This window comes from Acanthopagrus latus, chromosome 19, assembly GCF_904848185.1.
Source record: "Acanthopagrus latus isolate v.2019 chromosome 19, fAcaLat1.1, whole genome shotgun sequence".
NCBI lineage: Eukaryota > Metazoa > Chordata > Actinopteri > Spariformes > Sparidae > Acanthopagrus > Acanthopagrus latus.
In genome coordinates this window covers 11261670-11282729 of record NC_051057.1, presented here as the reverse complement: position 1 = coordinate 11282729, position 21060 = coordinate 11261670, and the positions used below count along the sequence as shown (strand labels likewise).

The 21060-nt window shown below is 40.2% G+C and overlaps 1 protein-coding gene across 9 annotated transcripts in view; it reads left to right on the top strand.

Annotated features, from left to right (window-relative positions):
• The window catches only part of tpk1 (thiamin pyrophosphokinase 1), a 67799-nt gene that overhangs the window by 27677 nt on the left and 19062 nt on the right, over positions 1–21060 (top strand). For 6 of the 9 annotated variants that reach the window (XM_037079494.1, XM_037079492.1, XM_037079491.1 and 3 more), the window contains 4 exons: positions 3509–3581; positions 6447–6542; positions 12455–12601; positions 16096–16207. In XM_037079494.1, coding sequence (XP_036935389.1) covers positions 3509–3581; positions 6447–6542; positions 12455–12601; positions 16096–16207 — 428 coding nt within the window. The remainder of the gene's footprint in view (positions 1–3508; positions 3582–6446; positions 6543–12454; positions 12602–16095; positions 16208–21060) is intronic. The other 3 variants (XM_037079497.1, XM_037079500.1, XM_037079499.1) reach the window with 3 other exon arrangements.

Sequence of the window (21060 nt, the reverse complement as noted above, 5' to 3'; positions counted from 1 at the left end):
CCATGGCAGTTCCTTATTTGTCCTGTCTCGGTAAAAGTAGACATGTTATCATACAGCTCTGGGTGTCCACAAATGGCCACAATAGTGATTATTATGCTTAGAAAGGTTGATGCTGACTGGAGATCTAATCAAAAATGACTTTTCTTATGTCAAAAGTTTGTATGTGAGTCTGTTTGGCTCTGTGTGTACAGTTCACATTAGTGTTCATATGAGTCAGGGAGCTGAACGTCTCTAAGTGCTTTGCTTTGGCTCATTTGTGCACGTGGGTCGTTAATGATATCATCCAAAATAATTCCTCCACCCCTTCACTGGCTCTCTTCCTCTGATTGGGAGATGGGAGGAATGAGAGGGAGTAATCCAGGCCGCATCTCTTCAATTGATGAAAAGACAAGAGAAGTGATAAAAGTATTCATCATTCTTTTATCCAGGAGATGATGAAAGATACGTGAAAGGGAGAGTGTATATATAAACAAAACAACATTTTGTTGTAATTAAGTGGTAATATGGAAGGCTGGTGTCGGGTTTATTTAGTAAGAAAATAAAGGAAAAGAATGTGTTTTAGATGGAAGGAAGTTGCCATAATTACACAGAAAAGTAAGTATTGCAGAGCAGAAATGACATAAGATTGCAAGGGAGTGTAAAGGAGAAGGCAGCGTGGGAAGGAGAGGTGTGGGTTGCCTGGGAGAGGAGGAAAAAGCAGGCAAGGAGGATCCAGAGAGAGGCACACAAAAGCAGGCTGATAGACAAACACACACACAAACAGGCAAAGGTCACATAGCCATCCGCGCCGCCCGATACTCAGACAAACTGGCGGTAAAATGCTCTATTTCCCATCCAAATTAAAGTGTCAGTTAATATTAATGTGGAAGTGAAGACTGTCAGACAACCAACACACGGACACACACACACACACACACACACAAACAGCATTTACACTCATGCACACAGACAGAATTTAGAATCTCGCTTGGTCAATTACTATCAGCCGACGGAGTCACGCATGCAGGTCACAATGGGATGTGTGTGTGTGTGTGCACTTGTGTGTGTATGTGTAAAGCTCTGATCTGGCCCAGTGTCACGTCTCGTCCCATCTGTCACACGAAGGTTATTTCTGAATGGAGATGCAAGTGTGGCGTGCTGTATTAAAAAGAGGGAAAAGTGTGTGTGTGTACCTTCTTATTTGCATATTTTTGAGCCTTTTGATAGTGTTTGGTGTGTGTGTGTGTGTGTGTGTGTGTGTGTGTGTGTGTGTGTGTGTGTGTGTGCGCGCACGCGCACAATTCACTGCCTGTCAGTGCATTTGTGTGGATGAGGCAAGTTTTCTCATAGTTCACATTTTTTGTCCAGGTCAGGTAGAGTTTTGTTTCATTGCTTGCTTGTGGTGGGTTTGTGTGTGTGTATGTGTGTGGCAGCAGATTGCATACAATTGCTGTTCTGTTTGTCTTGCTGTATCTTGTTGGTGTAAATGGGAACGCTGAGGAAGGAGGGAGGGAATAATCCCTCTGTATCTCTTTCTTCAACCAACCGGAACATCGTTCTCGCTCCTTGCTGGGGAACACACACAAGCACACACACACACGCAACACAAACAAACACATTGCCCAACCAACCATGAAATCGTAATGTCAGACCTGTTAATGCCTCTAGATAGTGGCTACTGCATCCCTGCGTGGTCCTGCACCTTTCACATAAACACACACATACACACACATGCGTGCGCACACACACATGCACACACGCACTCACACGCGCACACACGCACAGGGAATAAACAGAGAGCTATCTCTCTCTCTCTGACAGGAATGTTCTACTCAGTAGTGGCCTGTAGATTTTTTGCTGTTTTCACCGATATCTACAACAGACCGTGTGAGTGCAGCTTCCCTCAAAACACAGTTGTGTTTGAATGAATGAAATACTTCATGAAATTTATATTCAGAATGCAAAGCCTGCATGCAAATTCCCAAACCTTGTGTCCAGTTTAGTTTTCAGTTGTAATCCTAGTAATGTTATTTCTGCCAGGGTTCATTAACACTTTCTAGTAATTCATTTTGTGATTGTTGTAGCTTTTCAATTCTGGTCAAAAACCATCAGGGAATCTAGGGCTGATTGAATTGATTTTATGCCAGGACATTGTTGTTTACATTTTTTCTCTTTTTCATACTCAGTTATACATATAGTGTGAATATACAGTCTCATAATATAAACAAATAGCAAGATTTCAAACCCAGCTGTCTGGGTTCATTAACAGCCTTCAGCACACATGTTCCTGTTAAGAAGAAAGTCAGTATATGTTTTCAGGCATGCAAAATACTGTCAGCTGTCAACACTGATGCTATGCTATAATCTCAGGACTTATTACTTATTAAGAATATAGGGAAGTTGCTGTAATTTGCATTTATAGCGTTTGACTGTTTTTTGTTGTTTTGTTATATAAAGGGCCTGTGGTCCACAGTCAGCACACATTTTAGGATTTCTTCCATTTACACTTTTTCCTTTACACTTTCTATTTCTGAAACGTGTTTGAACTTGACATCTGTGAACTATTGTGGCCAGCATCTTCCCTGAGTGGAAGACACAGGACATAAAATCTAATCGAAAATCACCCAGAAACAGTTTGACTTTGTATACTTTATGATATTGTTTTATAGTGTCAGAATTTGTTTGATAGTGACTGTCAGTATTATTTTTTATTTGAACAATTTCAGTGTAGGAGCTCAGAGGTCTGCGTTGTTTTGACTTCACTCTCTGCTCTAACCCCATATCTGTAGTCTGCATAAGTAAACCCATTCCAAAAATATACACATGGATTATTTGTACTTCCTTTTTTCACCATTTGCTCTTAACATATACTGCATCAATTGGGCGCATGATTCAAAACATCAATTTTCACCATGACCAGAAGTAATTAAACCAATACTGAGCTCTAGTAGTCAGTCAGTGTAATGGAACAGGTCAATATCTGATGAACACCAGGTACATTATGCTCTGTGTGTGTGTGTGTGTGTGTGTGTGTGTGTGTGTGTGTGTGTGTGTGTGTGTGTGTGTGTGTGTGTGTGTGTGTGTGTGTGTGAGAGAGAGAGAGAGAGAGACATTTAGGCTCAAATGTGCTTCCGGTCCTATCATTACTCCATTGTGTTTATATGTTTGCGTTGGATGTGTGTATCAAACGTATCAGATTTGCTTGTAAATCTGCCACTGTGTGCATTTGTGTGTTTTCACATCAGTCTGTGTATCTCTGCAGTTAGCCATGTGTGTATGTGTGAGTAAGAGGGGCAGCATCAGTGCCATAGAGAATCACCCTGTCAGTCTCCATATCTCTTCGTCTTTCCCCCGGCGGCGTCACTCTTCTCCCTCGCCGCACAGATCAAAGAGCTGACACATGCCCCCGATGTCCCCTCTCTCCTCCTCTCTTCTATCTCTGCCTCGCACTCTCTGTCTCTCTGTCTTCCTCGCAATCGTAACCCTCTCCCTCTGTCACTCATCCTCTCTTTCTATCCTTTACATCCAGCTTCCTGCCCGACTATATCAGCGGGGATTTTGATTCCATTACCGCAGAGGTCAAAGCTTTCTTTTCAGACAAGGTGAGTGGAACGCAACCTGCACACACTCTCAGAGCTACAGGTGTGCACACAGAAACACATACATGAAAAAAATAATAGGACTTCAGACAGGCATAACTTGAAAGTTTGGACTAAAGAACTGCATGCTATTCTTAGCTAGAAACTGGGCCCCTTAACCACCTTGACATAACTTCATCTAGACAGTGACAATATCCAACATGGATTCCTCTGAGATGAGACCTTTTCCCATCTGATGCAAAATGCCACCAAAATGTAGAGCAGTTTTGATTCGCTACCATCTTAAAGCTTACAGTGACATTAACAGTTGTGGCTTTATGTTCACTATAGCTGCACATTGTGTATTGAAAAAAATTAAACCATGTGTTGTGTACAAGATTTGTGAATAAACACAAATCGAGCATCTCCATTTCTGATTAATTTCTGGGGTATTCAACAAAAGGAATACAGTATAGCATAAATTATAGCCAGCCAGGCTAATGGTGCGTTTCATTTGGTTACTTGTTGCCATAACATCCAGGAAAACATCAGATGGTAGGTTAGGAAGTGACGAAGGAAGCCGCTGACCATGACTAAATATAACGTGGCTTCAATTTAAATACATCTGTCATCTGTGAACATGTTATTTTCATTTTCGTGATTAAAAGACCCCTAGTGGCAGAAATGACACTGACACGAGATAATCATCAAGTACATCTGGAAAAAGCAGGTGGTATATAGTCATAGAGTTGACTGTGTGGATGAATGGATAAAAGAATATCCAAACTTGACGAGGGTCCAACATCCTTTTATGCTCAAGACTCTACAGGAGTTCCAACTACAGTGACACAAACATGGAGACTGAATCATCAAAGTGGGTACAACCGAGTGGTCTGACATCCCTTCAGCTGTCAGTGCTCTCCAGATTTAGACCCAGCCATCAAAAGCCACCTCTTGAGGTGGTCAGAGTGACATTTCACAGGTACATTTCACTCTCTGACCACCCACGATCAGGCAAACTTGATACTTTTTTTTTACTTTTAACAAAAACCACATCCCTGTTAGCATACAAAACAACTCTTGCTGGATATTAGGCTGCTAATAGCCTAAATGTCATTACTGGCTCTTAACCTCACAGTAATTGTCTTTAACCTCAACATAATAGATGTAATGGTGGAGCTTGTTGGGAGCGTTAACAGCCTGGCAGGAGGCACTGCTTTGCATTTAACTGCAGCTAAAGATCAGTGTAATTGTTGATCAGTGCAATCAGTGCAGATGCATTTTTATTTTCTAGACATTTTGTCTGGTAGTCATATTAAAAACACTATGTGCACACCCTTTCATGCCTCTGAAAATTATTCAAAATAACCAGATGATCTGAGAGTTGAAAGTGACACTTTGATTAATTTGCTTCCATTGCAAGAAGACATTTCTTCATGTTAATTGGTCACAAGGTGCATACAAACAAGAAGTACAAAATGTCTTTTACAGACCTGCAGATGGGCTAATAAATCGTGTCAAATATAAAAGAAAACACATTTCACTGGGGTGTTGCATGGGGCAGTGAACAGGAGTCTGCATTTTTGGACAAGCTCTGTTTTTTCACTTGAGAAACATTTTGAAATAAGATGTAAATGCATTCTACCATAAATACAGTATATATAAACACAGTCTAGACACAAGACGATGCCGCTCCACAGTCCTCTGATGACATCCTACGTCATAGTCCTTCCTCCCTGCATCCCTAACCGTCCATGAAACTTGTTCAAACGGCATCTTTTGACTCAACTATCCAAGGTCAGAAAAATAAAATGCAAATTCTCCTGTGAAATGGACTACCCAATGTTTATAACAAGCAAAATGTCAGACCAGAACACTTGAGAGATGAAGCTTGGTTTAATAAATAATAAATACATGGTGAGCTTCACATAAACACACACACCTTAGAGAAACGAAAATGCAATGCCTGTGTGATCTTTTGCTGTGTTTAGCTGTGTGTTACTGTGATCAGAGCCCCACGGATGCACACAGTTTAAAAAGCAGATCCAATACTTGACAACGCACACGCACAGCGACACATGATCGCACGCAAACACTCACACGCAGAGACATAGGTTGCCTTTAGCTGTGACATCCTCCTTTTCTCTCTCACCATTCTCCCCTCCCTTTCTCTGTAGCTGCCTGTAATATTAGTACTTTTTTTCGTAAGTATCACACAGGTTGCCTAAAAAAATGAGCGAAACCGTTTTTTCCATGAGAGAGAACAGACTTTTATGGTAATGCTTTGGGAGCAGAACAATGGGAAAGTTTGAGGCGTTCCCTCAGAGATTTGTCGGAAACGGTGAATAATTCTGCATAAATGGAAAGGAGAGAACAGAAAAGCAACCGCGAGGGAGGGAGAGAGGGGAGGAGAGGCAGGGATAGAGGGGTGAGGTAAGAAGGGGAGAGAGGAGGGAGGGGAGGGAGGATGGATGGGATCAAACAGAGCACAGCGAACAAGTTTGTGTGAACTGACTGTGTGTGCGTGTGCGTGTGTGTGTGTGTGTATTAGGGAAGTTGGTGTACTTTGGGAGGAAAGTGACAGTGTGTGGATAGAGAAGGAGACAGAGGGAGAGAGCATAGTTGTTTACCTGGATGCTGTAGTTTAGGGCCACTGACTGGAGCCCCTGCATTATTCAGCAACACAGCCCACAGACAGCGAGACAAGACTCAAACACTGATTTATACCTCTCTGCATCTCTCTATCTCTTTCTGTTTTACTGTGCTCTGTTATCCCCCTATCCCTTATCTCTGCCTTGGTTTTTGTTTTGCCCTCTGCGCGTGTGTACATCTATCTGATTATGTTTTGTTGCCCGTGTGTGTGTGTCTCCATTTTTCTTTTGTGCGTAGGGGTGCAAGCTGATAGAAACAGCCAAACAGGATCTCACAGACTTCACCAAGTGTCTTACAATTATGGTGAAGGAAATTCAAAAGCGACAGTTGCAGGTAAGCATCCACTGCACATAACACACTGAAAGTCTGGCAATTTTTACTGCTAAAGTCCCATGTTGTAAAAGTAACACTTCCCATCGTTTTTTGATTTACAGCAGGTTTAGGTGCTCTATAAATACTGTGAAAGTATCAAAATGCTCAATCCATGGTGAATTCAGATACCGTACCTTAAAGAGAGCCGCCACGACTTCCATGAGGCTGTGATGTCACGACTATACAGCCAACACCCTCAGGGCTGTGGCTGCAAAAATGCTGGCTTGATATAGAAACGAATCAGAGAAGACTTGGCACTAAAACAGAGTGTTCAGACAGAATGTGAATAGAGGTGCTGCAACAACAGACAAGATGTGATAAATAATGTGTTTTTTGTAGATTTAAATGTGTCAACATTACTACTAGGCACCCTAATTAAAAGAATTGATATAAAAAGCAGAATATGGGATCTTTAATGGAAAGTGAGACATTCTGTCATTTGGTTGCATTGACAAATATTGGATGAGAATAATAAACACCATAGTATTTTTGTAATTTGCTATATAGTCTATGTTCCTTTGTCTGGACCAGTTCTGTTAAAAATAGTAGTTATTATAACACAATGCAATACTGGCAGTACTGTAGTTATAGCACTGGGTAAAATTAATAAGTACAGCTCTCCTCTCCAGCCTCCGAGAGTTTAGTGCCCCTAAGCAAGGCATTCAGTCCTCAGGTACTTAACATACGCTGTTGAGAGGTCAATAATATTGGACTGTGGTTCGCTGTGGGCAGATTTGAGGTGCGGGCATGTGTGGGTGTATGAATATGAAATGCTGGAAAAGAACATGCATGCTCGCTCCACATTCCCTGAGGTGAAGAGTGTGGAAAAAATATCATTGTACTGACATCAGCCTCATTTACCCCTACATATAGTGTAGCTGTGGTTTTTGCGCTGATGTGAAATGAAATGCTTTACTCTTGTTGTGGTCTTTGTCAAAGTGTAAAGCATCTCCTAACAACCTGATACCCAAAACTCTGAAATGAGCTGCCAGCCAGAGCGAAGCCCCGTACTCAGCCAGCTGCTGCAGAGCCCAGACACACGGTGATCTGATCCAGAGATTGACTCCATTTCCATTCTGACTCACAAAAAGTCAGCTGAATTGCACAGAATGTACATCACACGTTGGGTAAAATATGGAATACAACAAACAAAGTATTATCTCTTATTTCAAGAATTTCAACAAGTAACATTTCTCAGTATCCTGGAAAATGATATTTTGTCTATTTATCTATGTATGTGTATATTTATTAGTGTACCTATCTTCTTCCTGTCTTTCTATCCCCTCTCCCCCCCTTTTCGATCTCCATTTGATCTAATATTAGCCTTTTTTTAGCAGCATGGCGAGTGTTGCTCCAATCACTGACGAGTGCCCCAATCACTTGAAACCTTGAGGCTGATGAAACACCACAGAGAAGATGCTTGCAGCCACACAAAAATGCACTTCATCTCATACAGAATGCACATGTGTTGTCACATTGTGCATTTGTACTTTGTTTTTTGGTGCCTGGCTTTAAGCGAAGATATGCTTTTGTCCTTTCCTTCCCTGGGCGTTTTTTGTTGTTGGCCTAGCTAATATTTACTCTGCCTTTTAACTAGTGTTTGTCCGTCTGTCTGCCTGAGAGAGATAGGAGCCTGGCAATCAGTTTTTTTTCTGACATTCTGTAAGACTTGCTGATGATGACTTTTCCTGTTTGTTTACCAGGGTTTTTCTGCTTTTCTTTACCGCCATTGACTCTTATTTGAACTTTTGTTCCCTTCAGCACTTTGTGAATAGGAGTAGCGTACAGAAAACGCAGAACTTTTCTCATGTTTTCACATCACATCTTGTCATTTCCTCATTTGCTCACCACTAATTTTCAAACCACTTAGCCTGTTTAAATGAATTAACGCATGGATGAAGTCAGTGCAGAGTGATTTGCAGATTACTGAGCATTGTTCCCCTTTTTGGGCTATTTAAGACTCAACATATTAGCCCCTGAATGTTTTCCTCCTCACAGCTTAGCACTCGATTTAGAGAATTTATCTCATATTATGTTGGGTGAAATCCCAAAGAATGGTATCAGAGGATTACAGTGGGTGGATGAGAAAGATGTTTGTTTGTGTATGCATATATATATATATATATATATATATATATATATATATATATATATATATATATATATATATATATATATATATATATATATATATATATATATATATATATATATATATATATATATATATATAAAATGCGTGTGTGTATTTGTGTGTTTACATCACAGTGTGCCTACAGTTGAAAGTGTGTCTTTGTGTGTATCTGTCTACATTGTGCATGTGTTTGCAAAAGGCTAGTTTGTGTGTGTGTGTGTTTGAGCATTTGGTACCTGTTTACAACTGTTTGTCGATGAACATGCTGAAGTGTCGTCTGTCTGTATTCTCACAGCTCTGTCCTAGTTAGCTTCTCCCTCCTTGCTTCACTGTTTCAAGCATAAGCAGCATTTCCGTTTTAATTTCATCTTTTCTCTTTCTCTCCTTATCTATTCATCATCCTCACTAAATGGATGTGAGTGTTTTGTGTTGATCTCTGAGTCGCTCTGACTCCCCCAGCCAATTGGGTGAGAGTACGGCCGGATCAGTTGAGCCAGCTTGTTGAGTTTTATTCATTCAGTTGGGAGATTCTCCTTGCCCTGCTTGTTTTTTTTGTTTTTAGTAAACAGACATGAAATAGGAACAAATGAAAATCCAGACTGATATGGGGAGTTTGATATGCGTAGCGGACACAACAGCAGTGTGATGGAAAGCGGAAGATTGAGCAAGCCACTGTGTCATTGGACGCTCAAACACAATACACCTCTAGTCGTTGCTCCTTGTTCTCTTACACCATTCTTTACTTTCTTTGAGCTTTTCTGTCCTCTGGAACTAACCAATACTCTTCACTGATACTGTTCTCTGTTTTGATCCCTCCACACCTCTCTTATTCCTCCTTCTGGTAGCAGCTTTGTTCCTATCCTTGCATTCTTGGGTATAAATGATTTGTTCTTAGTAAGCAATAAGAACAGTGAGGCCATCAGAGGTGAATTTGGAAGATGGTTTTATGGTAGACAAAATGGTGAGGCCTGTTGTAGATAAAAGATTCTGCTCATAGAAAAAAAAATGGCCACTGTCTGTATCCTCATTTTTGAAATATGCATTTTGAAAATGGATGTTCAGTTTTTTGTCTTTGTTGAAAACTTGACCTTTAACTTAAAACTTAACATGAAAAGAGCAATTTCTCTGTGACATACTTTCATTATTCAAAAACTATTAAGAACATACAATTTCAATGAGCTCATTACACTGGGCTACACAGCACTGATACTATCACTCTGATAACGAACTATGGTAGGGATGGGATGTGCACAATCAGTTGACAAGTAGATTAAACACATCTAGCTTCACAAATCGGCACCAGATACTAGTCGTTACACGTGCATTGATGTGTCAAGTCTCTCGGACAGATGTTGCAGCAGGTATTTGTTGCTAATATTAACTATGCAAGTTAACCAAAGATGGCTTTATGTATTTGCTATGCAGTTGCATTCACCCAGTGAACATGCCATTGCAGTCACCAGGCACATTTCCTAAAAAAAAAAGTTTGTTACTTTGGTTACTGTTTTACAATAAACAGTATTTGTTAACTATTAACTACTGTTTTTCTTAGTTTTTGTCATGTGTTATAGGATAATGTGCGAGGTGCCACTGTTTTTAGTGGCATTTATAATACATTTTAGGGGAATGTGATTACAATGTCAAAAGGCTTGCTCAATAAACTTAACATTTGTGAGTGGAATCTTGCATTAAAAATCATTTTAAGTCTAAAGATCCATTTAAATGTCAGAGAAATTAGCAATTAGCATTGATGAAGGTCATGAATTGTGTGTTAATCTGTGGCTAAGAATCGTTCCTATTAAATGCACTATTTACTCTAGTTTGAGTTTTGATTTCTTAAATGGTACATTTTTAATGTGGGTATTTGAAATCGGTTTCAAAAGATTTGCATGTTTTGTAGGAGTAAACAAGCTTACTCATGACCCACAGACATCACAACAAGTTGTTAGGTTTTGAGAAACATACTAATCCCTAATGGCCTCGGTGTATTCATGGGATGCGTTGACACTAAGTAAAAACTAGATTAACCCTGATCTGTTCCTGTAAACACAGGTTAGGGGGAAAAAAAAAGTTTTTGTTTCCATCTGTTTGAAATAACACATGGATCTTCTCTTTGTAGGTTAATGCAGTGCGTTTCAGATCTGTTTATTATTTTGTCATTTTTATTAATCAAACGGAAGTATTTGACTCAAAGATTATACGTTTTCTTCTTCATAACATCACTCTCTTTTGCTCTCTCTCTCTCAGACGTGCAGAGGGGAGTTTGTTTACCGAGTGTTGTTGTTTACAGTGTCGGCTATGCCTCTGCATGTGGGGGCGTCAGCCAGATGTTGAAATAACCCTCAATCTCAGCAGTGGTTAAGTTTTAATTCCATAGCCTGATGCAGGAAGTTTCAATACATTCAGTTCGGTAAACAGTCCGTGCAGGTTATGTACAGTAAAGAGCTGCTGCACAAATTTGATCTGAGCTCGCTCATCTTGTGGGAAAAGCTGAATTCATTTAACCAAAGGCAGCTTGTTAAAATGGTAAAAAGGCAAATGGAAATGCATTTCACAGTGGCGAAGTGGGTTTCCTGTGATGTTATTTACTACAACAGGTTAATGCATTCACATAAACTTCCAGGAAAAAAAGAAAACACTCCCAAATCTGTTATTGTAGCAGATGAATGTGGTAAATATGAACTGGCTGATTTGTAGATGTAGGTGTAAGAGCAGTCATTTCTCAAGTTTGAAATGTAGTTAGTAAACTTTACATGATTGTTGTTTGTTTATTATTCGCGGTACGTGTTTTTAGGTGAAAACACTCAAGTGATATGTGATTGACTGTCAGTCGCTGTGACAGCGCCTCTGCCCTCTCGACTCTGCTGGGTTTTAAGGCTGTCAGCAGTGGTGCTTGACTGCTCGGGGACTTTGTGTAAGGATATAACTGCTGAGAGCTGTAAATATTGTGCTTAAGTGAACTGCTGGCTCAAAGTTAAGACGGACCTTATTTTGGCACTGAGGCTGCAGGAAATTGTATAAGTTTAAGTAATCCACTTAGCTTTCTTGATTTGATGTTAACTTTTTCACCTCTTAAATCAAGAGACTGTTGTTTGCTCTCATTGTAATGGCCCAAATTCAATCTTTGATCTACCGCTGATTGTGTATCTCTCCTCCGTCTCAGTTTTCCCTCGAAGCTCTGTGTCCTTGCTGTTTCTTTCCTTTAATGTTTACTCGTCCCTGTGGCATTTGTTAACGTGCTTGTTTGTTTGTTTTTCTTTCTTTGTTTAATGATAAGGCTGGTGGTATTCTATATTTTTGTTACTGTCAACAAATCCCATAAAAAGACCAAAGCCAGCAAAATTATTAGTCCAGCTCTCATTACATTCTGACTTCATGTTATGGAAAATAAAGGAAAAAGCTGTAAGCAGTGAAACTGTGTGGCTCACTGTTGCATTCTTAGTAGTTTATAGACAACAACGGACCTCTGTGGCCCAGAGGAATAAGATATATCTGGCTTTGACTACACAGACGGTATTAGTTTTCGTCTTTTGAGGGATTACTTCGCAGGATATCATTAAAAACTACTAAACAAGCTCTATACCTGCATTATTTACTCATATCTGAACATGTGTATCTGAAAAATTTGTACCCGCAAAATATTCAATCTATTTAATATACATATAGATGAATGCATACTGATCCCAAATTTGATAGTGCCAAAATGTTTTAAACACTTCAATTCTGTTTGCCTCTCCAGGTGGATGCCATAGTGACACTGGGTGGTCTGGGTGGCAGATTTGACCAGACCATGGCATCTGTTGAGACCCTCTATCACGCTCTGTCCATGACACGACTCCCCCTGTTGATCATACAGGGGACTAGCCTGGCGTGCCTGCTCAGACCCGTGAGTGTACTTTAAGCACACTGTCCTTAGCCTTCACGTTGTGCGCATAGACAAACCACTTTGTAACAGGTGTGAAATATAACTAAAAAGGGGGGCTATAACACTTTTGCATTGGTTGTGGCCTGTCTTTCTAGTGCACTTTTCATGAAGCTCAAGGTGCATTTATTATGGATATAAATGTATTTGAAGGCAAGACCTGCAGTATGTTTTCACCGCGCTGGAATAACATCCCACTCTAACATCCTCTACCCCCCGTCGCCTCCTCTCTTCCTGTCCGTCTCTTCATTTTCTGTTCGCTCAGAAATGTTCTTTCCCTTGCTCTGCTTCCACCTTGATTGGAGTGTTGAACACTTTGTTTCTTTGTTAAGTAATCACTTCAAGAACGCACGCACGCAGGCACACAGACACACACGCACACACACACATACACATACACATACACATATACACACACACACACATACGCTCTTTTGGTGCCCCAATTTGCTGTTGTACATGAGAGAGAGAGTCTCTTTTGATACTCCCAAATTGTTTTTCCTCAATGCCAGCCACTTTCTCATGCTCCTCAGTTGATTGAGTTTACAAGTGGGCAGAGCTGCCGTCATTTGGGACACACTTCTCTTTTTTTTCCCTGCCTCCTTTTTTTTTTTCCCCTCCCCTGTGTTGTTTATTTGCTGGATCTTCAGGACAAACAACTAAATGTCGCACTTCTTGATGACACCTTGTAATACGTTAAGTAAACCTTTCTCTCATGCACTCCCTCCCTACCTCTTGTCATTATTCCAAAGGCGCGTTGTCATTTGCTGCTTCATACCTCGACACCTCCAATTAATCTTACTTCAGTGAGGGTAAATTAAGCTCGTTTGTCAACGCAGCTCCAATTCGCTAGCGACTGATGAACGCAGACGCCTGTACATGAAGGTGAACGCAACCTTCGAAAGACCCAGTGCTATTTGTTCAAGTTACATCTGTAATTGAAGTGTTTACAACTTTTGCCAAATATCCTCACAGGCTGTATTCCATGCAATCAAAGCTTTGTTACGTGCTGAGCTTTGGGATTTGGTGGTACAGTCAATACATAGAGGGTTGTTGATGTGCTGCGCACAAACATAGACTGGAAATTAAGACCAGAGGTAAATTGCCAGTCATGGCCGTTTTGCAAATTTGACGAGTATGAATGCAGTGTCCTGTTAAACATGCACATTTTAGAAAATAGGTGAGTCTTGCTTTCTCTTTCCAGAGAAAATCAGTGCAAGCCTACGTAACAGATATGCTCTGACTTAATCAGGATTGCCTCTGTTGTTTTAGCTTTTGTTTCCCAGATGAGGTGTCAAAGTGTTATCATGCTATCTTTGGGAAATATGCAAAGTCCTGTGTTTTCTATAGCTGGCTCAGGGCTTTTGCATGTCTTTTATTAAATCACGGGTAGGGACATTGCAAGGGCTGCAGGCTTGTTTATTCTGAGTCCCTACACGACAGGAAGATGTTTTAATCAGTCGACGTCCCAAGGTGAGGCTAAATTTACTCAATTTGGATCTAAAGAAAAAATGTTGCACTGAGTTCATCTGTTTTGTTGTTTTTTCTCATTTGTCATTTGCTGTGTTGAGTCTGGGTCCAAGGGCCAAGCAGAGCCACATTAACTCAAGTCAGTATCCCAACACCTGAGGATACTTGAGAGAACCTGCTCTCTATGTGTCATGGGAAAGGAAAGGCAGAGTGCTGTGTCAGCCCAATTCATGCTATAAATCATTCTCGAGGCGCGTACACTCTAGGTCAAATGTGCAAGCTTGTTTTGGTGATGCCCTTTTGAGGAGTGAAACTTGTCAGACAAGAGCTGATTTAAATGATAAAGTGTGATAGCTGAGGTATGTTAACTCATTCCAACTTGTGCTGTACTGGAGCAAGTTAGCAACAATATGGCATTCAAATAAGAAATGAATAAAAACACGAGGTAAAGTGCTGACCTGATGTCCTGTTCCACATAGAAACCCAATGACAATTGATAACAGTGGCCTTTTGATATTATTTTTAAAGCCAAATAACATTTAGGAAAAGTCATGGCAATATTATTATATATACTGTATATGCCTAATTGTGTTATTGATACCTTATCTCTCTCTCTCTCTGTAAAATACATAGTCTGTAAACTAAGTTGAGTTTTAAACCTACCGACTGTGCTGCATATGTGTGCGTGCATGTGCAGATGCCTTTGTTTTTCATTCTCTCTGTTCCTCACACACTGTCTCTCTGACACACTTAGACAAAAAGACTGTGTTTATGTATAGAAAACAACCTGAGGGATGTTTCCTAAACACCAAACGCTCCAAAGCTTAGAATTTTCCCATGATTCCTGCCCTCCGGGTCTGCAGCTCCAGGAAGCCAAGCAAAAGAAAACTCTGCTTTAAACATGTCACACTTTCAAGATTTCAAACTCCTAATTTAATGTGAATGCCTTCGCTGTCTTTGTCTGCATCTGTTTGATCCTGTTAGATGTCGATCTAAGCTCTATCCGTCAACGCTTTTTGTCTTTTTTATTTATGAAGTGTGTGACACCTTGAGCATATGAGGCACTCAAGCCTGCAGATTTTCAAAGTGTTTATGATACAAAATCATCACATTTCAGAGATTTTTGGTTTCCTCCAGATGCAAGGTTTCTTTACCACATACACATGTACGGGCTAAAATGAGGTGTCAAGTTTCTTTGTATCTTTGTTTTCATGCGTTGTCAATGAGAGAAACTTTGTTTTGACCTTTTTGCATTCCAGGATAAGACTTCATTATAACCAGTGCATTCATAGCAAAGTCATTATTCAACCTGAAGAGCCTGACACTACCTTGCACCCACACTGTCTGATGCTTGCTTTTTTATCTTCCAGCCCTGGTTTCCCAAAGGGATACTGTGACATTTTGAAATTTTGTTCATGTTTATTATTTTTGTAGAGCACTTCATGAAAAGACTTCACTGTATCTCAAAAATATGTCTTCATGTGACCCTCAGACCCCTTAACACTGTCAAATGTCCTCCTCTATTGATAGTTTTTTTTTCTGAGCTAATAAAATATGCTATAGGAAACACAGCTGTCATGTGAAGAATTCATGAGAGTGCAACCAGTGGCTGTACTGTTGAAGTGAAAAGCTGGTTGTTCGTACAGTAATCGGTAGCCAGTGCAAAATTCTTTTGACTCACTGTGACATACAGTAAAATAGAGTATAATTCAAATTGGCAAGGTATCCTTTTTAAGTGCGGGTTGGAGCTGAAAATGGGTTGCAGCACTGACAGGAGCAATAATTTATTTTAATGAGCCGTGTTCCCTGGGCGGAGAAGCTCAGTTTTCTCATTTGGGGCTGGAAAAGTTTAAGAAGTCGTGCTCCACATTTGTTTTCTCTTTCAGTTTTTTCTATCTCATTGTTTCCACCTGTCATCGGCTCTTGGACACACACACACGCAAATAAATACTCATTATATTCGTTTTTGCGCTCACGCTGTGTGTCAGCAGGGCAGCCACAGACTGGGAGTGAACACAGGCCTGGAGGGGGACTGGTGCAGTCTCATTCCAGTAGGTGGACCCTGCCAAACAATCACCACTGGACTCAAATGGAACCTGAGTAAGTCCCCTTTATTCATTGTTACACAGCCAATAACTAGTTTTAAACTAACATTGTTACTTTACTCTGCGTATGTAGGTTCCGCAAACATTTGCATTCCCAGTTGGAAACACCTCGCATGAATTTTCAACATGCATAATAAGTTACACATTTAAGTACAGATGCTTAATTTGCTTCCGTCAAATGAAGCTGCGGTTTACATAAGTTGCATATATTGAAGACGTCTATACCACGACGAGCTTTTTATATCCTTGAATATTGTGTGAAAATCTAATCAGACACCCGACTGAGGACCCCTGTGGTCTGAGCCCACTCTAAGCCTTATGACCAGCTGTGTTCTTAATGAGTTGTCACAGGCCAAACTGCCACCAGAACGTGGGAAACCTGGACCTTCTGTCAGGGGGGTTGCATAATGTGTCTGCTTCGTGGTGGGTGTCCACTCTCGATGTTTGTGTGTGCATACGTGTATGTTTCTGGAAGTCTACACACCTAAGTGACCATGTTTGTGTGTCTGTGCATTTTTAAACATGTCTGTAGGCTTTTTTTGCGTTGTGACTGTGCATGTGCCTTCCAGCCTGTTTATGAACCTGGTTTATGTGTGTGTGTGTGTGTGTGTGTGCTTTTTGATCAGCTACTGTGTGCTGTATATTTACTCAGCACACCTGTGAGATGGCCTTCTGAATGGTAATGAGAGGGACTTTATACATGAGAGTCCTATGCAGATTAGCCAGTGATAACAAGATGCCTAATTAATCACATGCATATTTAGAAGGCTGGAAGTAATGATTTCCCGTTGGGGTTGGGAGGAAGGACCAGAATATGAAACAAAAAATTAGGAATATATATATATATTTTTTTTTTCATATTTTTGAGTGCTGCGTGTATTAGTGTTCATATAGCAACAGTGCATCATGTAAAACCATCTTTTATTAATTTGTGCAGTTGTTTTTACTGTTTAAATCCGTGTCTACGCCGGGTTCTCAGTGCAGCGTTCTCAGGGGCCCAAATCGGCTCTGTGCTCTGGCATCACTCTCGTGTGACACTGAGACTCTTCAGAAGTTCATTGAAATGATCCCCCACACTTGGGTTGAAAGCCGGTCTGTGATGAAAAATATATGATCTTTCTATAAAGAAGGAGTTTTGGGCTGTCAGCCATTAAAGCCTTGCTCGCCCAAAGGAGACTTTTAGCTTGCATCCAGAGCTTGTTTTAACTTTTGCTTTAAAGAATAAAATTGTGTAATGATTCATACTGTTTTGATCCAGAGCATACATTTGAGATGAGTAGCCGGTTATTGAGTAAACTTTATTTTTTTCTGCTTGTCGTACTCCAGGGGAATGTGCAGGATGAGCTGAAACACCCTTGGCCCGAGTTAATTACATCACACGTTCATTTTTTCATGTTAGTTGATCAATAATTTAGATTGTTGTGAAATTAGATGAGGAGCAGTGCATGTATGTGGAGCTTGCTGAAAGAAGATACAGTTTGTCTTCCTGAGTTTTTGTCAAAGAGTTTCTAACATTTCTATTTTCTCTTGAACTGTGTGAAATAGTTGGTTTTGGATAAAATGGTATAGCTTGGTTTTTGAGACAGAAAAGGCTCGATAAAATGATAAAGGATTTTGGTATTGATGCTTCGTGCGATTACATATTGAGATATTTAAGATTATATGATTGAAAACTCAAATGAATGTACATCACATTGAGTCAAATAGTTATGACCAAAGTCCAACAACATATTTTACATTCACCAACCCATTATCCCCCCCAAACTGTGTAATAGTCGCGCTGGTCCACAGTGTCGCTTTTGGTTTTGTCCTCCCGTGAAAATAATCCATTCTCATTCCAAATGAACTGAGACATGAATATGCAACATCTGATAACACTTGCAAAATGAAGGGACCAAAGCTAATCTTGTTGGAACTGCACCGTCATACACATGTGTACTTTTTTTGACAGTATCCTCCTGTGAATCTGGGCTGTTGATTTGCATATTCTGGTCCATATGATCTCACACTGTAACAAATCTCCATGAAGTGATCTCAATATTATTTATGCTAACGTGGAAATTGTGAGCGACGATATCTCTATTTTAGAATTTTACTTAGTGAACTATACCTAACTTTATATTATATTGTATTATAGTAACAGCAGAAGTTTAACTGTGATATCTCAAGACCTCAAGAAATTACATGGCTACATTCCAGTTGGTAAAATTAGCTGTTTTCGTTTTGTTTAAATGACCCTTTGAGACATGAGGGCCTGGCAGATACACCAGAGCGTGAGCTATACTGGAACCTTGGAGCACAGGGGTCGGTGGCCCATGGTACATGTAGAAAGGAGCTACGGCTGGCAGCACGGTCAACTCTTGAAGGTCGTGGAAGGAGCAATCTGCTCAGAAAACTTCTGCAGGCAATCTGCAAATAATGACATAGGGAAATAGTGGCGGGAAAGTAAGTTAGTTAGTTGAAGCTTTCCTGAGCAAACCCTGACCAGACTTCAGCTTTATTTTCTTTCTTTTTGTGTAAATTCTATATCTCACAAAGGATTCATCAGACGAGCACTAATGCTTATGTACTCTTAAAATGTGATTCTATATGCAGGTTGTTGATATACACTCGTACTGTGGCCTCCCAGGAGCTACAAATGTACTTGAATAAAGAACAATTTTGAACTCGTGAATTTCGTCATTGTCAAGTTAAATATATAAAACTGTTGTGATACTGAGACACCCAGCACCTGCTGTAGAGGTTGAGTCTCCAGCCTGTTGGCCAGTGATAGAGAAAAGAATTGGAAAATTGGAACGAAGGGCAGCATGCAATGTGGAAGCAGTGGAGAATGCTGCTGGATGGCCATGGCTCAAGAGAGTCTTTGTTGAGACGGCTGTCTAATGAAAGGACTGCACTGCGGTAATGATACTAAAGGAGGGGAGTGTACTACTAAATAATGAAGTGACTGCAGTGTAGTATAGGTAAGTGTGTAGGAGGGAAATGTACTATGTTCCTTATGTGCTGATAGCCATGCAGGAGGGCAGTGTAGGCTGACTTTTATGTCATTAATGTAATGTGCTAATGAGACTGTTGGCTGGAGAAATTAAATGGACTTCCGCGAATTGGCGTGAATCTGGCATATGTAACACTTCTCTCTCTCACATACTAAGCAGCAATTATTCACACTGCGCTTTTTTGCTTTGTTCTTCCCTTTACCTGCTAATTTGCTCACATTCTCCTCCTCTCTCACACTGCTATCGCTTCGTTCTCATTATTAAATACTGTGACAGCTGAGCTACTTATCACCTTCTGTATGTGACGTTAATTCTCAATCATCAGTTGTAAAATCCCCCTCGGAGATTGTCAGTAAATACTGTCTTTGTGTGTGCAAATCTAGCATATTATCATTTTATTGCTTGTGTCTACGTGTCCATGCGTGACTGAACTTGCATTCATGCATATGTGCGTATTTTAAGATGGGTTGTGGGATTTGGAAAGTAGCTCAGGGCGATTTCCCTTAATGATATCATTTCCCATGAATGATTTTCAGAAGTCATTTTAATATGTCACATTGCACACACACGGTTGTACAACCCACCCTTCCACTTAAATGTGATAAGTAGACAGAGTTCCAGAAAATCTCTACTTTTGTGTCATCTAGCCCTGTGTTGGCAGAAACACACACATGAAAACACAAGCTCAAAAGCAGCCCATGTATAAATAACATGCAAATACTGGATGCACATATATAATACACAGTCATATTAGTTCTTCTAAGGAGGTGTTTGTGTATTATTTGCATTCAATGTGTGAGAAAAATTGAGTTGGCCAAGCTGATGACATAATTTACATTTAGATAATTATGCAGATTAAAGGTGCTATTTGTAAGAAATGTTGATCTTTGAGTGCCATTCCTAACTCATCAAATAATGGCACTGTGGGTCTCCTAACTTGTCAAGAGCTGATGCTTTTGTTTGGCAGCTGACCCGTCCTACAATCCCAGATTATCATTATTTGACAGGTGTGAGACTCAAAATGAGACTCAAAAATCAACTTTTCCGACAAATGGCACCTTCAGTTCCTCTGAGCAGTTGTTGGATATAAACAAGTCCAATCAGGAAAGGCCAGATTTGAATATAGTATGACTTACTATGTATCTATCCATCTAGTATGATAAAAGACCAACAGACTTTTCTGATGTTTATTCTGAAATATACACCTGGGAAATTAATATCAGTATAACTCAATACTTCCTGCAAATGTCTCACAATAAAAATCTGCGATGAGAGGGGTTGCTGTCGAGATTCTTGCTGAAGTTGATTGAAATGAACCACAACTACTTTACTGTGTGTATATTCACTGTATACATACGGTGATTCGTGTTTACATCACCTCCTTCCTGTTAAAATAAAAATAATAATTGTAGCTAGAGATTTCTTTAACATGCAAGGTGCCAAATCTAATTCTGACACTCTGACAAAAGTGCGAACGGGTTCACTAGAGCTCGGTGATTCATTATGTGATCAAGGACGTTACATCACCAAAATGTGTTCAAACATGTGGCAACAAGCAAAATGGTTGGATTAATTGAATTGTGAAGAGGGAGAAAGGGAAAGGTCAGCGGGGTGGCAGCGACTGAGCTGGTAAAAAAAGAAATGCAAGGAGGGGAAAGATTAATTTTGGGAAAGAACTGAGAGCTGGATGAAAAACGATTGTGATGAGTTGACATGAGCGGGAGAGGAAGAGACATGGCAGGCGTCTCGTTTATTTGATGTTTAAGGATGCTGACGCACAGCAGGAAATGGTAGATTATGGAAAGTGTATGGAAGTGCGTGGGAGCTTTTAGCAGCAGCTTGTGGGCACGTG